The sequence below is a fragment of the Lepeophtheirus salmonis genome, chromosome 3 (genome assembly GCF_016086655.4).
Source record: "Lepeophtheirus salmonis chromosome 3, UVic_Lsal_1.4, whole genome shotgun sequence".
In the NCBI taxonomy this organism is placed as follows: Eukaryota; Metazoa; Arthropoda; class Copepoda; order Siphonostomatoida; family Caligidae; genus Lepeophtheirus; species Lepeophtheirus salmonis.
Genome location: NC_052133.2, coordinates 38,480,871 through 38,502,111, shown reverse-complemented (window position 1 = coordinate 38,502,111; position 21,241 = coordinate 38,480,871). Strand labels below are relative to the sequence as shown.

The window sequence follows — 21,241 nt, the reverse complement described above, 5'->3', positions numbered from 1 at the left end:
CATTTTAATCCTTTATTTATATTTATAAATTTAGCCATTATAGATTCTGGTTTATGTTTAGCATTGAGTGATTTTTCTATATGTAAAAGGTTGCGAGATTAATTATTAATATGCTTGTATTATTTTTTTGTCTAACGAGCTATGAATAGTTATTCTGAACTGATCATTATAACAAACCTATAGGCTATAGCCTATAACCTATTTATTATACCATTTTTTTTAAACAGAAAAATGGTCCCACTTTGTATTGGCATTGTTCCACCAAGGGGCGCAGTTATAATTAATTTTTAAACTGGTATGAGTATTTCATTCTTTTAATACATAAAAGTTGTAGAATTTGAGTGGGGGGAGGGGGTATTTTGGTGGTTTCATCAAACCATCTGAGAGGGTATGTACTACCTCTGACGGCACCCATGGATTTACCAATCCTGATACAAATTAATATTTAAATACGTGTTTAAAAAATACCAATTTCTTGCAAATATTTTATATATTTCAAGTAAGGGTTAGTATTATATAGAATATTTTTTTATATTTGAGAGTAGAATTCTTAGACTTTAAATACATTTTTATATCATCTAGTTCTTTTATCAGAGTATCCGTCAATTTTTGCTTCTCTCATCGGTTTTTAGCCTGAGCGGTGCCTGGGGCAACGATAATTAATTGTGAGAGCCCATTTTTATTATGAAATTAGATTTTTTTAAATAATAATTTCACCTTTTTTTTCAAACAAAATTTTTATTTTTCATATGACCTTTTTTATAAAAAAAAATATTAAACGAGCGGCCTTACTTTATAAATGATATCAGGGGTGTCCACAAGGGGTGGGCTGGAGGGGATGTAGTCCTCCACAAATTAAAGCGATTTTTGCTTTTTACTAGAAAATGTAATATCGGGAAAAAAATACAAAAATTTAATTTTTGTGAAAAACTGTGGATTTTTGAATTTTTTTTCTTACAAAAGATTTAATATTATAATTTTATTTTTTTTCAAAAATTTTAATATTTGCAATTTTATTTTTGAAATTTAAAAAAAAAAATCCTCCAAAACCCAAGCCCTCCACAAAAGATAATCCTGCGGACGCCCCTGGATATACATACTATTTAATTGAATCGAATGTGAAATATTTATGTTATTATAAAATGACATTTTTAAAGAAAAGTTTTATAGCCTCATTATATCAATTGTGTGCATATTTCATTTCATATATTTTTACTTTAAAAAAATATGGTCTTTTCTTCAAAATTTATTCTCAGTGTATGCATTACATAATACATCCAATAATTTTTTCTCAGCGATTACGACACGAAATACTTTTCTAATGATTTGTCGGACTATAATTATTTTCATTTCTTGACAAAATAGAGACTAGACGGGGCAAAATGTAACAAAACAAGATTATTTTAACGCTGGAGTGGGGTTTTAAGTCAATAGACCTTCCCTTAAACTGGCGCAACATCTCCCCCTTACAAATTAAAAACCAAATTAATCCATCAGCGATATTGAGATGAAATTAAAAATACACCAGAGCATGGGTTGGGAGTAAAATAAAATAATAATGTTCAAAGAAAGAGAAAAACGAACTCTTATTATGTATTTGAAGAAGCCTTATGAATTGGCATCTCAGTAAACATGGGCTATATATTCTATTAAATAGTATCAAACATACATATGTATATAATAATCACACTTTAGCTAGAAAATGAAGGAATATAACGATCATGATATTTCTTGAAGTTTTTATAGACTTTAATGAAGTATATATTATGATAGTGCGTAAATACACCTATAGCCGGATATCATTATGAACGTTCATTGTGGACAAAATATCATTTAATTTATAAGTATAAAATAATAGAATATGTTTCCTCATCTATAAATATAATTGTATAATAAAATTTGACATTAGAAAGAAATAAAATGTTTTTTTGTAAAAAGGAGCCATAAATAAATATGCAGAGAAATATACAGTATATAGAATTACAATATATGAGCATGTATTATTGTAAGTACACGTATATTTTTAGAACAAGAGTTGCGAAAACAAAAAAACACTTTAATTCCATCTATTACATGAGATATAGAGCATTATAATTATAGTAAAAATAAAACACTTTTTTGAATAAATAATAATAATCTTGGTATCCATAATTACATAGAGAATTCGTTCGGATACTTTAGCAATAATAAATCATATAACTATTTGAGAAGTTTTTTTCTTTTCTTTTTCATTTATGTATATAAAATGTATCAATACAACTTGAAGGAATCATCATGATTTATCCAAGAGGCAATGTTCGAAGAGGAGTACTAATATTGTTTGGCTCCGTCATCCATTTCAATTCTTGTTTTATATTAAGAGGTAAATTTTCAGTGGGTAAATCGGATTCAATCACTTTTGAGAGACATAATGTTTTAAGAGAGGGATTAAGATCCAGGACATAGGTATCATTCAAGTCAATTAGCATATTATCTGCAGAATAGTCATCATCAATCGCCAGGAAATAGCTGAGCTGTTCCTGAGTGAAATAGAGAGGAGGGCCATCATAGTGGGACGTACCGCCAAATATAAAAAGTCTAGATCCACCGTCAATTTGGCACATTGCATGACGGCGCCGAGGAATAGGTACACAAGATCCATGGGGTGTTACTTCTTTCCATACCCATGTTCGTGTGTTGAGTACCCAAACATCATTATAATGCACATCCAATTCAGAATTGTAGCCACCAAAGATTAACAAATCGTCATTGACGTTGACTGCTGAGTGGGAACGACGGCCATCTGGGGGTACAAGGCCAGATACTCTAGGTGAATGCCAAGTCATGGTATCTGTATCCTGTAAGCATTAAAGGAACCAAGTTAAACATTTGTTACAGTACAATTAGAAACCCTTTGTTTAGAAAACTCATATTTATGTATTAGGGTGTTACGAAATTTCAAGACCGGATTAAATATCCATACTATGAAATAAAAAATAATCAATTTTTTATTGTATGGTGTAATATTTCTACATAAAAATAATGTCTATTTAAATGGAGAACTATAGTAAAATAGTTTTTTTAATATAAAAACATATTCAAATAATTGGAAATCATTTTTGACACTAAATTTCGTATCGTTTTGTAGCACAGTCCTAGTATATACGTATGAATATTATAAGCTAGTGAAGTATCTTACAAGATAATGAACGTCTGTGGGGTAACTTTCATGAAAGTTAATTTCGGATCTTCCTCCGAAAATGAGGATTTTATTATCACCGATTTTTGTTGCAGAATGAAAATCTCTGTATTGTGGAGCTTTTCCATCAGCCCAAGCAGTTGACCAAGTCATTGTACTCAAATTCAATTTGGATATAAAGTGAGAGAAATCATTGTTTTCAAACCCTCCACAAATGTACAAATAATCCCCGATAATGGTTGATGTGTGTCCATCACGAGCCATGGGGATTTCACCTGAAACCTTTTAAGAAACTGAATATAATACATTATTTTTATATTTGTTTGAGCAAAAGAGACACACCTTGGGTTTGCTCCAGGTTAGGGATTGCACATTGAATATATAGAGAGCGGACCAAATCTTCTTGGCATTTCTTCCACCATAGAGATAAATGTTATCTCCGCGTGCACTTATGGAATGTCCATATCGTTGAACTGGCCAATCACTGTAAGTAGAATCTCTTGGTTTAGGTTTGGGGAGCGCCGACCAACGGTACGTATTGGTATTTAAAATGAAAACATCGATGGGCTTTTCGTCCTTATAATTCTCTCCAGTGCAGTAACCTAGGATTACAATGACAATTCAAAACACTCATTAGACGGCACAAAGAATTCAAACTCACCTCCGAAGGAATATATTTTGTCCCCAATAGCCACGGCTGCATGATTCACTCTCCTAGGGCCTCCAATGTTATTAACCGTCCACCACATAACGTCCAACGATCATCCAATATCTAGCTGTCTATATTTATCTTGTCAGGTGACAGAGACTGACGAAAGAATCCACAATCTGAATATCAACAGCAAAGAGAGAGTAAGAAACAGAAAAGAAGCATCTCATTCGCTACTCCTCTCATTCTCTCTTCCTTTTCATTGGACGGAATCATTTACTACTCACACATAAATGACATGACAACTTGAAATCTGCTCTGGATTTAACATCCTTGAACTTGTAGGGGAGACCAGAGGAGGTTGTGATTGGTTTTTTAAAAACATTTGATTGCTTTAATATTCTAGATTATTTGAATCTAAAATTTGATTCAAACATATCTGATTTCTTTGAACACAAATAGTAAGAGGAATTATCATAATACATTTGCCTTACTTCATTTGAATCCAATGTTTCAACATACTGAAATTGTTTGTCACTGATCTAGACACATCTCTCCAGAAAAATTATAATTATAATTATTTGACAGTTCTCCTGTTCTTGATCATATATCTAATCCATTTTTTTAAGTATTTGGAAATGTATTATTTAAAATGAGTACTGTTTTTTTAATATCACAACCAAATAAGAAGTTTAATTAAAGTATCTATGTTCAGCAAAAATTATAGAATAATCTCAGTATTAAATTTGCAACAGCCAACCCGGCCTTGAAAACCTTCTCTGATATTCCTTATGTACTCTTATACAATATTTGACACGATTTGCATAATGAAAAAATATTCAATAACCACGAATATCGACCAAATAACTTAGTAATCATTCACATTGTATTCCTAGAATTCGATATGATTTACTCCTCATATTATCTTATACATTTCTGGAAAGGTTAGAATTAAAAAGTCAAGATGACTCATCCCCAAGATGAGCTTTGAATTTAACTCTACTAAAACATGATAGTAATATCCTACTATATGAAACAAGATTAATATAAAAAATATTTAGATTTCATTATCGCGTGCCTTTTGGGGGAAAACGTAGATAAGAACTGATTGAAGAACTTCAACATTTACTATTTGTGTATATTTTTCAAACTATATATATTTTACTAATTTTTGACATGAATATATACATGTATATACTATATAAAAAATCAAAATATTAACGAAGAAGGATTTTTTTTATTCCTCGTATTTTTTGAAAAACATTTTTTCCATAAACATAAAAGAAGACCAGGAAACTGCGACATGGCGAATCCTTAAACATTAAAGTCAAAATAATAGTATTGTACAAGACAAGAAAGGATAGAAAATACAATAATTTCTTTATACATCAATTCCCAAGAGAACTTTTTGGGACTTTTTTAAATATTAAATTAATCCGTAAAATTACTATATTCAGTATTGTAAGTACACATAGATGAGATATCAGATAAATCTCCAGAAAATGAAGTTGGCTCACATTCATATTCCCCATTGGACAAAGAAGTTATGTTCTCATAAGTGGAGGATATATAGTTCCCGTTCTTTAACATGATCTCCTGCAAATCTCTGAATTTGTGGAGTTCAAGATATTCCTTGAGTGGATGAGAGACTAGTTCTTTCAAGGATTCAAAACTTATTGAGGGATCAAGATGTGGTTTCTTCAAGTTGGTTGAAGAGAAACTACAATTCAGGGTTGAATGAGCGGCGGAGCCGTTACTAAAGTTTAAATAATCCGACTTGGAAGCATTAAAATGATTAGAAAAGCGAGTACTACTTGATGGATAATGACTCCCCTCAACGGCATCCAAATCATATGCAAAGCAGCAGAATTCACAAATTTTAAATGCCAACCGAGTTGCCTTCAAAAGTGCACAATTTGTACTATCCTTGCTTTTGTGGAAATCACAAGCTGCTTCGTCAACATTTAAGAATGTAACACCCTCCAGATGAGCCTTGGCCAAGTTCATTGTAGGAATGTCAGATTCTGGCGTTTTAAAAGGGGCCACAGACAACAAATCCCATAATAAAATGTGAGCTTCATAAGGGACAATATTAATCATTGATGGGTCTTGGCCTAAATTATGCATAAAATTGTAATGGGTCGATACTATAACTAATTAAAAAAAAGTTAAAAAATTACCTGCAGCCAAAATGAGCCATTGCATGGCGGCTCTGATACTCTCCAGGTCCGATGGTGCGACAAAGATGGGCAAGAGTTTAGATTGAACTGCGGGAGAATCATCTTTGCCTGGCGTGAGTATGTCAGTTATCTTATTCACAATCGCTAGATAATCCGAATTCAACTCATCCTGATGATCTAACCAAATCCCATGACCAATGTCTGAATTTTTTTTCATGTCACCTTGATAGCCAAGTGGCGGCGTACCGGGGTGTATTTTTTGAACAAATCTTTGAGTGATTCCTTCGATCATGTTCATGACAATAATGGCTATTTCAGCAGGGAGGCTCTTTCCTTCATTAGTACAGACCCATAGAGTCACATCCATAAAATGAAAATTACTTTTCTTGTTGTGAGCCACTCCCGCACGTTCAAGAATATCCCTACGACGGAGCTTTGCGGTTTCCTTCGTCTCCCTTTCTTTTTGCATTAAAAAAGATAAAGGCCGTCCGAAACTATCATATCTCTCGCCCTTTTTGCTTTCAACAGGACTAGTTGTTTCGCCAATTTGCTTGTTCTGAGCAAATCTATCTCTTTCAGACTTGCTTAAACCATTCCAATCGTCAGAGCACAAATCAACCAATTCGGGAATGGATTTTCCCTTCAATCTTGGCTGTAACCGAGCTTGTTCTAAACAGAAGCAAACAAATGGAGCTTTCTTCTTGGCTTTGGTCATTGTTGCACGTGATGATGGTTGACCAGCTTAAGAACCTACAAAGTAATAACGAAATTAAAAATAGACAGATTTATGAGAGCATCAAAATTCAAAGCTCAACTCGTTTTCATTTAAAAATTAATCATTTTATACAGGTTTGGAGAGGATGATTTTAGATTTGATAATTACATGATAAAAACAAAAATTAAAAATGTTTTCTTTTAAAAAATATATAAATCCAAATTTTTTTATTATAAAAAATCATGAATCCATGATACTTTATTCTTAATTCAGGAATCCTATAAGCTCGATAATAGGTTAAATTAACTAAATTTACTGTATTAAGTTCCTTTTTTTTTTTTAAAGTGTAGATATACATATGTAATTCCATTTCACCTTAACTTTTACTTGATATAACTTTTTATTCAAAATACTATAGTATTATAACTAATATCCAAGTATTTTTGTACAATATCTATTAATACCTACAAACTCCAGAAAATTGTTTAACTACGTTGTTCATGAAATTGGAAATTAAAAACAAAAACATATAAACGTCACTTCGACAATAAAAGAATATATTTTTTGAAATCGCCCCTGTTTATGTTCAGTAATTAAACGCAAAACATAGAGGGGACCTCACGCGAAATTATTTAATTAAAAAACGAAATTAATTAATTTAGAAAATGTAACTGAAGATAGGACTGGCCTTAGGCCACTGTAGCTGTAGTGAGCCCCGCAATTCAATTAGGTACCGCGCTTCATAGATAAAAAAAAATTAAAGGACCTGCCTGCACATATATCTTTGGATTAGGCCTCGCTCGCGGTAAAACCGGCATCTCATATCAAAATGAAGTATATATATTAGGTATTTAAGAGATTTGAAAATATTTTTTTCCTCGAAAATTCCTTGTAACTGTAAAACCCAGGCGAAACAGAATTCCAGGAGATAATCCCTAGATTAATAATTATCAATGCTTATGAACACGACTGTAAGTGATAATTATAGTTAGACTGTGCTGATACAATATTAATAATAAGAACATAAAAAAAATTTATTTCAAGTACTTTTAAAATAGTCATTGTAAATATAAAAGACAATACTTGGTTTATTATGAAAATAATAAAGTATTTTTAAGTTGACCTCAAGGAGTATCTAGATTAAAATATTTATCTAAAGTTTTTGTCGCTGTTTTTTTGTCTAAAAAGACCTTGGCTACCCCTTTACGCGGACGCTTAGGTGCAATGCCATTGGAATTAACGCTATCAATTTTAGCAGTGGGAAAAACGTCCATTTTACCATGACCACCAAATCCATCATAAAATTTTTCATTCACTTGATTGAAAGACTTGGTTTCTAACTGACTAAAAACTCCACTTCCATGAGAATTTAATCGAGACTTCTTTAAGATATTGAAATCACACTGCCACTGACGCTCTTTCTCCTTGTTTTCTTTTACTTCAGTATCCGCGCTTCTTTTTAAACCAACTAAACTGCAAACCTTTGTTTTTACTTCCATTGGAGAAGGCAATTTGTCAAGGAGTTGTGTTTCCTAAAGAGAAAAGTTTACATATTAATCCATCAAAATATATTAATAAGTGGAATCACTTTTCGTATACAATTTATTTACATAATTATGAATCAGTAATTATTTCCTTCTATTAAGTCTCAGTTTCGAAGATATTTAAGTTGTTTTTTTTAAAGAATGACTTTTTTACATATAACACCTCTAAAAATAAATTTTAATTTGTCAAAAACCCCGTGCTTTTAACACTTTTTGGATGAGGTAATACGTTAATATCACTAGCAGGTTATAAGCAAAAAATACGCATTTTTTATGTTTATTGATCCATTGATTATATATATTTTTGTTATTTTGTTCCTACAAATTTTAACCCAAACAATTGTCAAACTGCTCAAATTGGGGATTCTAATACTCATGTATCATATATGATACGTATGAAGTTATAGGATTAAGTATAGATAGTGCACACTGCACATCTCATTGGTAAGATAATTTGATTCAGTTGTTTTCTTATATAACAACAGTAATTTATTTTGGAATGTATTAAAAACATTATAAATTAACTCAAGAACCACGAAGTAGTCATTTTGACTGTTTTTATCAATTATATGTATATCAGTCGACTTGTGTTTGGTATGTTTTGCTTGATATTTTGTGACTGTTCCTAATTTTTTCAAATCGATAGAAACTGTTATTTACGTACTTTCTTTAAAATATAATTTTTTTAAATATGGATGGTTATTACTATAGGGATTCGCTCTGGAAATCCTAGACCAGATGGAAACCGTTTTAATTTTAACTGATTCGGTCTGGACGGGTGTCCTAGTAATATTCGGTTTAGATTGTTCCACGTCATTTTCTTAGTAACAGCAAAAACAGTCCTTCAATTACTTTGAATTTGAAAAAAAATCCTCAATTTCTAAGCAAATTCAAAAATCTCGATTGAAAAAAAAAAAAAACAACAGCAGACATTTCGTTCTTAGAAACGGACAATGATTCTGATTTAAAAAAAAATCAGAAATTATGACCACGCATTAACCTAGAGAGCGATATATGGATAAAAAATCAAATAATGAGATTAAAAAGGAATGTATCCCACTAAATCTATCTGAGTGAATCATTAATCTATTAGAATGAAAACGCAAAGTATACTATATTAAAGATCGTATCTGGAGCTGGATCTGCATAGTGCTTTTATATGAATTATTCATCATATTCAAAATTCATCGTTAGCTACTTTTCTCAGATCATTTTTAGCTTCCTCGAAAATTTTTGAGAAGTGTAAAACAAAAATTAAGATGTGATGGAACAATATAGCTCAATGGACAACGCGTTTGGGAAATATTATTCTCTTGAACTCAATTTGCGTAGGTTCAATATTCTCTCGTTCCTAGAAAATGATATATACATTATGTATATGGAGTGCTAAGACAATTATTATGTCAGATGGAGTCATTGTAAGTATATGATCTATACATATACTTAATCAGTGAAACTCCATCTGAACAATTAAAGGCAAAAACAAAAACTTGATCATCTTGGAAGCTCCAGGTGTTATTACAAAATAATTTCTAATTTTGTAAAAAAAAGTGTATTGATTCCCTTAGATATATACAGGTGGCCCAGAATTTAGAGTACAATCAAAAATTTAATTTTCTCAGATAAGGGTTTGTATTAGAATATGTACAAATAATGCATTAGAGGCCTAATATAGTCTTACAATTGACCAATATGACATTCAATGTGCTTGCCTTCGTTTTGAACAACTTGGAGGAACTCTTCGTCAAAGACTTGCACCTAGTACGGACAAGTAAGTTTTGCGTACACGGCTGCCATCAAGGAGTTGTTACTCAGCCTAAACACTGCAATGACCTCCTCCTCGACCATACTCTACATAGCAAAGTCAAGGGGGTTAAGATCAGATGAATAGGAAGGTCAAAAATGCTCAAAATCGTATTTGCACCATTATTTACAGTGTGGTTTGGAAACCCCTCAAATACTCTTAAATTAATTACATTTATAGGACTCTAATTCTGAGACCCCTGTACATTTAAAAATACAATGTTTCCACATGAAGACATAATAAGATATTACCTCCATATTTTGTGTTGCTAATGAGTACTCAGAATTAATTATTTTCATTCTACTTCTTGCATTGTCACTATGTGCATCTAAAGTACTTTGTAAAGCTCTAATTTGGTCTTTCAAAGTGTCCTTTTCCTCTTCAGAATGTTTTAAATCGGAGGAAATAATATTGTTGGCTACAGTTAATTCTTTAATTTCCTTTGAACGAAGGGTGACAGTGGACTTGAGCTCCTTGATAAGTGATGCATATTGACGAAGATCAGCTTTTGAATTTTGGTTTTCCGTTTTACTAGCCTCCAATTCTCTTTTTAAAGCAACAATGAGAATACCAAGTTCTTTGGAGGCTTGACTAAAGTCCCCTATTTCATGTAGTTTTTTATTAACTTCCGACACAGTTCCTTTCACTATAATTTCAATGTTTTGATACAGCTTCAAACTATTTTTCACGGATTGCAACTCGTTTCTGAGGACTTCCACTTCATTTTTTTCCGTTTGAAAATATCGAATTTGAGTTTTAAGATCTATAATTTTTCCGGACAGCGCTTTTTTCTCTCTCTCTAATTCTCTAAATTCTTCTCTAATTGAGATAGCTTGGGCTTTGGATTGATCTGCATCTTCCTGAAGTTTCTTATTTTCCTGTTTAGTAATCCGCAGATTAAAATTGAGTGAATCTATTTGAGATTGTAATTCATTAGCATCAGTCGTTGAGTTAAGATCGTCACACTCGGAAAAAAACACTTTTCTTAATTGTTTTTCTTGACAACTAGCACGGCATTGAGGACATGTACGTTTACCAGTGTTAATCCACTGAAGTATGCAAATATAGTGAAACACATGTCCACACGGAGCATTTGACAAATCTTGGGAAGGAGTGATGGCTTCAAGACAAGTAGAGCACTTTAAAAACATCCTGGGTGTTTATTATCGAGTTCTACGAAAAATGTTTAAATATTTCCCTCGTGTCATTTCCTTGGCCTCTTCCAGTCCTAATTGATAAGCTACGTTTTGAAGACGTCGAACCTCTTCGAGTAGGGTTGAGGGTGCAAGGTTACCCAGTTCTAAAGGATATACATATGATTATAGGATTAACATAGTATTTAATTAACTAACGATGAATAGTTGCTAAATCGTCTTGAGTGAGTCCTTGAAGTATGTCGTTTTGGTTTGCAGGAGAATCAATGGGCGCTTCTAAAGGAACAAATTGACTCACTCCAGGAACTGAAATGGAATAAAAACGACACACATTAGAGATGGCATGTCAAAAAATAAAGACAATCCTAATTTGACGCACTCTGATTAGGCCAAAGGTCAGGCGAAGCGCGGTCTAGCTTTTCTAGAGCGAGAAGGGAAGTCTCCAAATCTAAAGAAATATAATAAAGGGTACAAGTAATTAGAAATCAAGAGTCAAATAAATAACCGACGGTGTTTCACCTTCTAATTCCTCATTTTTCTCCGAATTATTAATATTATTCATTGATGAAGACGCCATGCCATTCATTCATTACTTCATTTAAGTACGGAAAAGACTGCAGATAATTTGTCAAACCTTTCGACAATACGTAGCAAGGAGACACTTGGCCGGATGATCAAACCATAAAACTTCAGCAATGTCCGATTGGGAATTTTAAATAAAAATATATTCGAAAAGAATAGTAAATAGAGGGGGAAAACGACAAAAGTAATATGATGAGGTCATATACTATCATATGACGTCAGATATTAATGCTGTGAGCCAATGAAATATCACAAAATATAACTCCGAATATTTTATAATATCATTAATATCAAATATGAATACAGAATAATGCATAGGGATGTGAAAATTGTCTAAATCATCGTGAGTGTACAATCAAAATGAAAAGTTTGATAGACAACGCATCTACTGAGAAAGATCATTAAATAAACTATAATGCTCATTTTTGAAAATAGGTAGAAATAATTAAGGAAAATTTGGAGGTTGCTTGTATATACTTTTTTTTAAATGTATCTTGAGGAGGATTTCGACCATTTTTACATCCATAATAATGATAAGTAGGCTACAAAATTATGAAATCTTTATTAGCATGTAACAAGAACAAACCTGTAATAGCATCATAATTGAAAGAGACGCCACCTTGGGAGCTAGAACTTGATATTTTTACTAAATAAATCTTGATGAAACTTCATCAAATGGTTTAAAAAATAAAAAAAAGACTTAACTCTTCGTTGAATACTACTTGATGCCAATGATAAGCACTGTTACTCAAATGGAATCAAATTAATTTGTACTAAAAAAACACCTACGATTAGGGACGAGAAAAGTAGGATCATTAGAGAAAAATTTCATATTATTTCCATTGTATAAGGCTGTAATAGCATATATTTTTAATATATTTTAGTGTCATATATATAATAAAACTAGGCATTAGAAGGATATATTTGTAAGGAACAGTAAGGTTTAATTTGCATTATTTGTCGGCTTCATTTTGATATCCAATGGTTGACTATTTTCCTTAATATTAATGAAAAAAGGGGTTTGATTGTTATAAGACTGGATTTTTTAGGCCATAGACATAAAATATAATTGTGATATTTTTTACTAGCGGTTGTATCCGCCATTGGACGGAGTAATTAGGCGTCGGCTAAATGATAAGTTTTGCTTTAATAATATAGATGATAACTCCCTAAGAAATCGTCATTGTTACTCTTCATTTTTCATGACTCGTAACTTCTCAATACTTATATTAATACTCATGGCATTTCATATATTAGTGGTCTCTCCTTAAGAATGGCTGATGAGTACTTTTGTCTATAGAGTGCCCATTGATTATAACTAACAAACCATTACTTTCGGTATGGTAAATACAAAACGCCTTGGATTGCTTTCTTATCTCCAGCGCGTCGGCCTTGAATAAAAAATCCCTAAAACCTAAACTGATACTTGTACTTTTAATAGATGAAAATTAATTAATAGCATCAATTAAAGGTAAATAGTTATTATTAAAATGACTGATGTTGTAATGAAGTAAAACATTATTAGATCCCTTGAATCTTTTCACTTTCAAGTTTTCCCAAATTATGTAGTTTTATGCCTCTATAACCTTTTGAAATAGATTTAATTGAACGACATGATCATTAATAGATTGGAAGGACTAGTTATTTTTCTTAAAACCAATATTTTGCGAAAGTTGCCGCACTGGAGGTCCAATTATAGGCAATACAAGTCGGCATGTTTAACGTGGGACTTTATCTATATAATATACGGATGTAGTAATTATGTGCGGGTTGATGTGGTGTAATAACCAATCAGATGCAAATAATGCCTTTAGTTTGATAAAATTGTAGGAATTTATAGCAGGAAATACTATGTTTAAAGAGGAGATGTATGTAAAGAAAAAACTTAGTATAGCGATTAGAAAAGGAAAACCGGTTGATGTTTGTGCTCTTTTTTATTCATTATTTAATAAGTCGTGTGTCTGTAACATCTCCCTCTAAAAGAAGAATTCTCGCCTACCATTGCTGTAAATTTATTTAAATATAATTACAACATTTTTCGGGCTCCAATACTATTTTAAATATAGAGGGTCCTTCTCTTTATTGCTTTAATTCATTTTCTCCCTCCAAAATCATATAACAAGCAGCTGATTTTAACTAGTGTCTTAATTACCACATGGATCGCTCCAGCCTTCTCTTTGCACTTTTACAAAAAACCATCTTTAACTATGTTCAAGGCCAAAGTGCTTAAAAAAGCTAAACTGGTAACCCTGTTCTCACAAAATACGAGATACCCTCAAATATTTTTCAAAGTTTGTACGTATTATGAGCATTCCACGTGTTTTAATAATATTTCGACATTTTTGCTAAAAAATACTACTTTATGTCAGAACGAGTAGTGGGCCACACCTAAACATTTGGTGGGCCGCAATGTTGCCCATGATCCACAGGTTGGATATCCCTGCACTACATTATTAAATTGCTTGCAGTGAAATTGTATCTTAATCAAATCATTAATGATCTAATAGCTTGCAATGAATTGTTTAATAGTAAAATTACTCAATATTATTAGGTTAAATTAAGCGTACTCTTTAAAAAAAAAAATTATAGTTTTGTGTTTGGTGATGCCAGGTTGTGTGTTACAGCATTCCAAAATGGAAGTAAATACAAAAAAATTTGATACATTCTTCAGTATCACTACGACCAAGGTGAAAAGACGGAGAAGGAGGCAAAAAAAAAAGTTCTGTTTATGGAACCAATACAGTATATAATGCAAGATCGAAAGGGTGGTCCTAACGATTCCGTTCCGGCAATATGGACGTCGAAGATGAGGGACGCTCTGGTAGGTAAATCATCGAAAATGTCGATAAAATAATATAAATCGTGGAGTTGGCCCGGCATGTGAACATTTATTCCAGTGCTCAGGACCATTTGTAACCATTTGCATTAGGTTGGTCTTAAGAAGAAGCTCAATGTATGGGTGGCATTATAAAATTTGGATCGAAATGGTTGCGACTCAACATGGTAACCCTGACAATTTGAAGAATGTTTTGGAGGAGAGCAGTTAGCTGTGATAATGTTTTATTAGATCATTTACAATCAGCTGTGACAAGGGAGGAGTGGGATAAACAAGGATAAAGGCAAGAATTACTCCGATATCGATCCTCAATTCTACTCTGAGTCCATAAAGGGCTTACAATTACAGCTCCGCAACAAATCCTAAAGTGTACTCTTCGTCTTTTATTAGCAAACACGAATGTTCAATCAAGTTTTGAATATAATTGAATCTTTTCACTAAAGGAAGTTAACTACTCAGGAAATAAATCATTATGACAACTGCCAAGGAAAAGAAAATGCATTCTTCAGATTCCAATTCCAAAAAAGTGGGCTAGCTAAAAAATAAACACGATTTACTTCACTAAATATTGATTCCCAACTTTTCCAAAATATTTATTGCTATCGTAATATAAAATTTTAGACTTTTCAAACATTACTGAAATATTTTTTGTTTGTTAATCATTCAAATTTAGTCGCTTCTCAAGCAACTCCCCTCCCCCTTCTGGACATCCCTGTATACACATGATTTTAACTGTCGAAATCGTTCCCAAAACTTTTAAAAGTTGTTTAATATTCTTTGAAGTATGTACATATTTATCAATTTTAAGAATTTCAAGAAAATGTATCGAGTCGTTTTTGAGGAAATCGATTTTTCATGTTCCATTTTTTATTGGCTCAAAAAAACAACTAATGAGTGTTTCCTCATAAAAAAATAGATCATGTCTTCATAGGGATGTGACTTTAAGGTTACAGAGATTCTTTGTACTTAAGAATATATAGATATAAATTACTTGCGTGTATTAAAATATAGCCAAGTCTGAAGTTAAAAACCCATGTTTTCCCGGTGCTAAAAAATACATCACACCCATCTCAACCCAAGAAGTAAGTAAAGGGGCCCCGGAAATTATTTTAAAACAGATACCTAGACCAATGATTTCTTGAACTATTGTTTTTCTAATACCTTCTAATGAATATACTTATTATCATTAGTAATTATTTGGTTTTTTAATGACACAAAATGCTAAAGGAATATTCTATTATAAATATTTATAAATAAAAATAAAGCTGTCTAAGAAAAAAATGCATAACTTGAACGAAAATATTTCTTGATTAATAACATATTTCGTAATACAAATATTGAACAAAAAAAGAACAGAGCATGAATAAACATAATATACATCAATTAATGAAGAAATTATTTACCATCTTATCTAAATAATAATAAGGAAATACATTATTAACTATATTGAAATCAAACTATAATTTTTAACTTATCATAAACTGAATTTCATAAATTGTTAGTAACTAAATAATGAAGGAGCTGAACATTTTTTCATCGTTAAGAGCTTTATTCATACAAAAATATAAATCTACTATGTATTTAGGAGTCCAAGGGGCATATGGTATCAAAAATAATGAATACACTTCTCAACAATAAGGTTAAATTATATCATATTTGTGGAATGATAACACAGAGATCCCATTAAATTTACATCAATGTAAATGGCTTATTACTTATTTCTATAAAAATAAATAGATCATTAGTTGGGTAGAATTAGATATCTCAGTAATTAATTTATCGATTCTTAGGAATTTTATGAAACGTAGAACGAATTTGATTATTTCAATAGATTGATTTTAATAGACCAAATTATTGTGATAACCTAATATAAATGTTTTGTATTTTTAATTATTTTGAATAGTTCATCTCACTGTGGGTGCTTAACTTTATCTTCTAGTAACGCATATCCTTCCTGATGTGATTCTCACTGATAATCACATCAGTATTTATCAGTTGCCTGCTTTATTATGATTTTTGAGGGTATAACGAAAGTATTTATTAGCAAACTGCTTAATAAAGATATACTACGTATATCTTAGACGGGTTTTATCCGTTACAGTAGATTTGAAAACGTCACACTGCATGAAATTGTAATTTATTATGGCCCATATTCTCAGAATAATAACTAATAAAACGACTAAGTAGAGTATTTCGAAATATATTTGAAGTTCCAAGTTTAAAATAGAAGGCTTAAATCAAATATAATCTACATACTAAAAAATAAACCATCATACATTTAAGTTAAATATACAAAATTAAACAATTATAATCATATAACTAATAATAACAATAAATTATAAATACAGAATATTGAAATAATAGATTGATCCAAATAATATTTTCTTGTTCTAACATCAGAATTCAGTTCAATATGTCATAACATTTAGGTTACAAAACACAAGCCAAACGTGGAGTTTAATCAAAAATATCTCAGCCTTTTTTCCTCATGTGCAAGTTGCATATACAATTGTGCACAAGATAGATATATCTCTACCGATGAGATCTTAATAATTATTAATAATAAAGTAAATGTTAAAATCATAAAATAATGTTAGATTTAAATCCATATCTTCTTCCAATCTTAGTACGAACAGCTTTTAGAATCCCACTTTCATTTATTTCATGTTTATCTAAAAAAAGAAAAGTTAATCCCTGCAGTCAAATTTTAAACCTTAATTACTTATCTTAGATATAAACATAAGACTCCTTTATAACTGATAGGACAATTCAGGCAACCATTCTTGACTTAATATAGTTTTCTAACATGACATTGTAAAGATTTAGAGCAAAAGCTAATTATGTAGTAATGTCCCGCGATATTACTCAAAAAAGCATCAAAAAAAGATTTCCCCCGGTTATACCCAATGCAACTACCCCCGTTGTTGTGACCATTTAAGCTGTTGTTTTTACCTTTTTATGAGTTTTCTGAACACCATTTCTTGGAGCCTATGAACCATAGCTAATCCTTAAGTGACAAAAAAGTAATATTTATTGACTATGTAACATTGGAAAACCTAATGATTATACCCAAGCCTTTAAGTGAAGAAAACTAGTGTCAGAAAAACTAGTTGCGAACCATCAAAAGCTACTACCCCCGTTGTTGTGACCATTTAAGCAGTTGTTTTTGCCTTTTATGAGTTTTCTGAACACCATTTCTTGGCTTATTAACCATAGCTAAGCCTTAAGTGAAGAAACTAGTGTCAGACAAACTTGTTGCGAACCATCCAAGCTACTACCCCCGTTGTTGTGACCATTTAAGTAGTTGTATTTGCTATTTAATGAGTTGTGTATCATAATTCTTGATATGTTTAGCTAAAATTGAATCATATTTTATGGTTAAATTTGAAAAAAATTGAATACTTACTGTTAGATAGTAAAAAATTCAGAGTTCCATTTCGAAATTAGTAAATATTTTATACTTTTTACTGATAACTTGATCGTAATTTGGTGTAGATGACTCATGCTGAAAATTATCTCAACTTCACAATTTACAATGGGGGTATTTCTATAAATGACATCATTACCAACATCCTCCATTAATTTAATGATGGTTCCTCGGGAATGGACGTGTTTACCCGTTTATTTCTCCATAAATTTTTTGAACGTAGGATGATTAGCAATGGATAAGGGTATATTACATATAAAAAACATCTTTGTGAGATCAGAGTTAAAGTCTGACTTGATGTATTCATCATTAACTTGATTTTTTAAATGAATATCCATGCTCTTGATATATTTTCCTTTATAGTCTCTTTATCAAGGATAACTAAATTCATTGCTCTTTATATAGGTACGACAAGAGAATAAACAAGAAATTGTATTCATGTCCTTTTGGAAACGGACTCCGTTTCACGGAGCATAAGTATATTAAAACTTATTACTTCAAAAAAGAAAGAAAAAAGATAGTATCAAGTGAAACGCCGGAATGGATAGCTGGTACCCATAGATTTCTTTCTCTATGCTGGCACCGACATAAATAGGGAATTTTATTTTTAATTAGGTAACACCCTGCTGGATATACTATTAATTTTAAAATCACGCAACCTCTCTTAAATAACTATATTGTTTTGATTCGATTATTAAAAACATATGATATTTCAACGATTTTATACAAATATACATAGGTATTTTATACTTCAGTAATATCTCATAGATTACTTTTGGTGAAGTTCTTATAAGTAAAATATTATATTTTATTTCGTCTTTGTCTACACAATTTTAGGTTACTAGGCAGACACAAGGAGCTAAAAACCCATTTATAGAACTAATTGGCTGTTCTGATACAATGAAGCTTAGAAATAAAGGCTAATTTAATTTCTGAAAACAAAGTATTTTAGAAAAAATTCACATATGTACTATATCATTAAAATCATTTTAAAATGAAAGAATTGTCAACCGGGTTTCACAATGTACCGTCTCTTCAATTTGAGCTATGACAATGATAATGACTTGTATTAAATTAGACAAAGAATTCACTAAATACATTAATAAAAATTGAACTTAAATTATAGATTAAAATCCTAAATGTTAATGCAACAGAGTCAAGCAGAAATGATCAATCATGTTCAATGTATATCCATTATAATAAATTTAGCAGGAATGAACCAAGAGTATGAATACATTTTGTAAATCCAATCAGAAACACAACTTTTTAATAATTTGACTAATTATAAAGAGAGACTGTTAAATACAATTCATTTGTTTATAAGAGACAATCTGTAGGGGTTGAACGAAACTCTTATAGCTTTTATCCGGCACAAGTAAAAAAATTGAATTGAGAGTTAAATAACAAAGATAATTATGAAGTGGATAGTTTATAAAATATTTTTTCCCACTCTTAAAGTCTTTACTCAATAATATGGCACATCTGAGATTAAATGTTATATTCGAAATAAATAAAATCAAATTCAATATATAAATTTTGGCTTCCTTTTATCAATATACTAGATTATGATCAGGAATGGTACTTGAAGCACTATTAGTTAATCCATTTTTAATGGGTAAATCTTTCACTAGATGATTCATAGTTGCATTTCTATCTTCAATTTCACAACGAAGGGTCTTCTTAGGGATACCTCTCTATCTACGGGATCATGATTCATCACTTCCGCAAAACTTAAGGTAATATTTAATTCTTCCTTTCGATTAAATCGAAGAATAATTATTAATTTATTTTAATATACGGGGTGCATCAATATAACTTCCTTTTTTCAAATAGCAATAAAACAAGTTTTATAAATCAGAAATGTTAAATTTTTGTTTCATAATAACAGTACATATATAAAATTTTGTTTGACATAGTTTGAATATCATATCAGATAGGTGACGTACCATATGGGCATTGCCCATTCACTGAATAAACCTAACTTCTGTATTTTCAATACCCTGTGATTTTTTCGTGATTTTTTATCCTCTTTAAATAACTATTCATTGAGAGGTTTTAGAAAAATAGATATTTATATAAAAAAATGCAAAATTATATTGGTAATATATCTTTTTTACGTTGTGGATAATTAGTTCATAAAATAAATCAGTTAATGGCGATTCTGCAAAGGTCTTAAAAGTTTGTCCGTTTACAAAATAAATCTGGTTCCAATAACCCGATTTGAACAAATTGCAATAATTTAGACCTTATGAATGAGAAAAAAATGGATGGCGCCAGTTTTAGCTCTCTAGCATTATTTCCCACAGAGTTATTCGCGGTCAAAGAAATTTCAAATTATAATGAACGGAAAATATTGTTTTTTGTATATTAAAAATGGAAGGAATGGATGGATTCTCATAAAGCGCAGAATTAAAAACCTCTAGAGATAAATGGAGATTATTTTAATTTTATAAAGTTTTATGTCTAATCATTTTTCGGCAATATTTATTTTCGACAGAAAAAGCACGTTCCTCACTGCTACATGCCTGATGGCGAATGCCTCTTTTTTAGAGAAAACTTTAGAATCTTTCCTTTAAAATGAAACCACTCCCAACCCACTAATGCTTCTATTGTTATGTTGATAAGGTAGAGGTTGCGTTGTCTATCAAAATCTGTAGTAATTCATCCATTATGACAAGTCACTTTTTGTCTCCAAATATTCAATATTGAAATCAAATTAGGATATATAGCGAGTGCTTCATTTAAATATGAACACTTTGAATGTTAAACTACAACAAGATATAATTTATTAGTTAACTATAAAGTTTCAAAAAAAATAATACTTTAAATAAATGTGTTCTGAGCTCTCTATTAAGCCGTCCTTAGCGGCAATGATGGCTTACAGGCGGCTGCGAAAGGCTTAGCACCCTCTGCGGATGTAGTTTTCTGTCATGGCGTCCCAGTGCTAGCTGACAGTAACTTTGAGGCATCGGTGTAGTCGAGGGGGGTGACGGGTTGGGGGGGGATGCAAATGTGGGTAAAAAGAGTTCAAAAGAGTCTTACAACGGAGGAGATGGGGTTATTTCATTACAGATGTCAAAAGTGGCCTCTTCACCCTCCCAAGGCTCTTTCCAACCCCCTTTTTTGATAAATCTTTGGACAGTCTATTTTAAAACCCCGAGATCTCTCGCAT

The 21,241-nt window shown here is 31.3% G+C and overlaps 4 protein-coding genes and 1 long non-coding RNA gene across 5 annotated transcripts; all 5 read right to left on the bottom strand.

The window, feature by feature from the left end:
• Positions 1 to 1,586: 1,586 nt before the first annotated feature.
• Positions 1,587 to 4,534, bottom strand: LOC121115051 (kelch domain-containing protein 3). The gene is made up of 4 exons (XM_040709208.2): positions 3,840 to 4,534; positions 3,521 to 3,780; positions 3,179 to 3,460; positions 1,587 to 2,837 (listed from the first exon to the last, which is right to left on the bottom strand). Exons 1-4 carry the CDS (start codon positions 3,925 to 3,927, stop codon positions 2,280 to 2,282), a joined length of 1,188 nt encoding a protein of 395 aa, XP_040565142.1. The 5' UTR covers positions 3,928 to 4,534; the 3' UTR covers positions 1,587 to 2,279.
• A 417-nt stretch (positions 4,535 to 4,951) lies between these two features.
• Positions 4,952 to 6,836, bottom strand: LOC121115050 (protein maelstrom homolog). The gene is made up of 2 exons (XM_040709207.2): positions 6,008 to 6,836; positions 4,952 to 5,941 (listed from the first exon to the last, which is right to left on the bottom strand). The coding sequence occupies exons 1-2, from the start codon at positions 6,720 to 6,722 to the stop codon at positions 5,259 to 5,261; spliced, it is 1,398 nt and encodes a 465-aa protein (XP_040565141.1). The 5' UTR covers positions 6,723 to 6,836; the 3' UTR covers positions 4,952 to 5,258.
• A 902-nt stretch (positions 6,837 to 7,738) lies between these two features.
• LOC139904694 (E3 ubiquitin-protein ligase trul-1-like) lies at positions 7,739 to 11,221 on the bottom strand. The gene is made up of 2 exons (XM_071887384.1): positions 10,322 to 11,221; positions 7,739 to 8,254 (listed from the first exon to the last, which is right to left on the bottom strand). The coding sequence occupies exons 1-2, from the start codon at positions 11,219 to 11,221 to the stop codon at positions 7,847 to 7,849; spliced, it is 1,308 nt and encodes a 435-aa protein (XP_071743485.1). The 3' UTR covers positions 7,739 to 7,846.
• On the bottom strand, positions 10,322 to 11,997 carry LOC121115049 (protein lin-52 homolog). Its single transcript, XM_040709205.2, has 4 exons — positions 11,744 to 11,997; positions 11,604 to 11,672; positions 11,423 to 11,530; positions 10,322 to 11,370 (listed from the first exon to the last, which is right to left on the bottom strand). The coding sequence occupies exons 1-4, from the start codon at positions 11,808 to 11,810 to the stop codon at positions 11,234 to 11,236; spliced, it is 381 nt and encodes a 126-aa protein (XP_040565139.2). The 5' UTR covers positions 11,811 to 11,997; the 3' UTR covers positions 10,322 to 11,233.
• A 5,564-nt stretch (positions 11,998 to 17,561) lies between these two features.
• Positions 17,562 to 18,145, bottom strand: LOC139904863 (uncharacterized). Its single transcript, XR_011779114.1, has 3 exons — positions 18,049 to 18,145; positions 17,712 to 17,996; positions 17,562 to 17,649 (listed from the first exon to the last, which is right to left on the bottom strand). It is a non-coding gene; the product is annotated as an uncharacterized lncRNA (long non-coding RNA).
• Between the last annotated feature and the right edge of the window lie 3,096 nt (positions 18,146 to 21,241).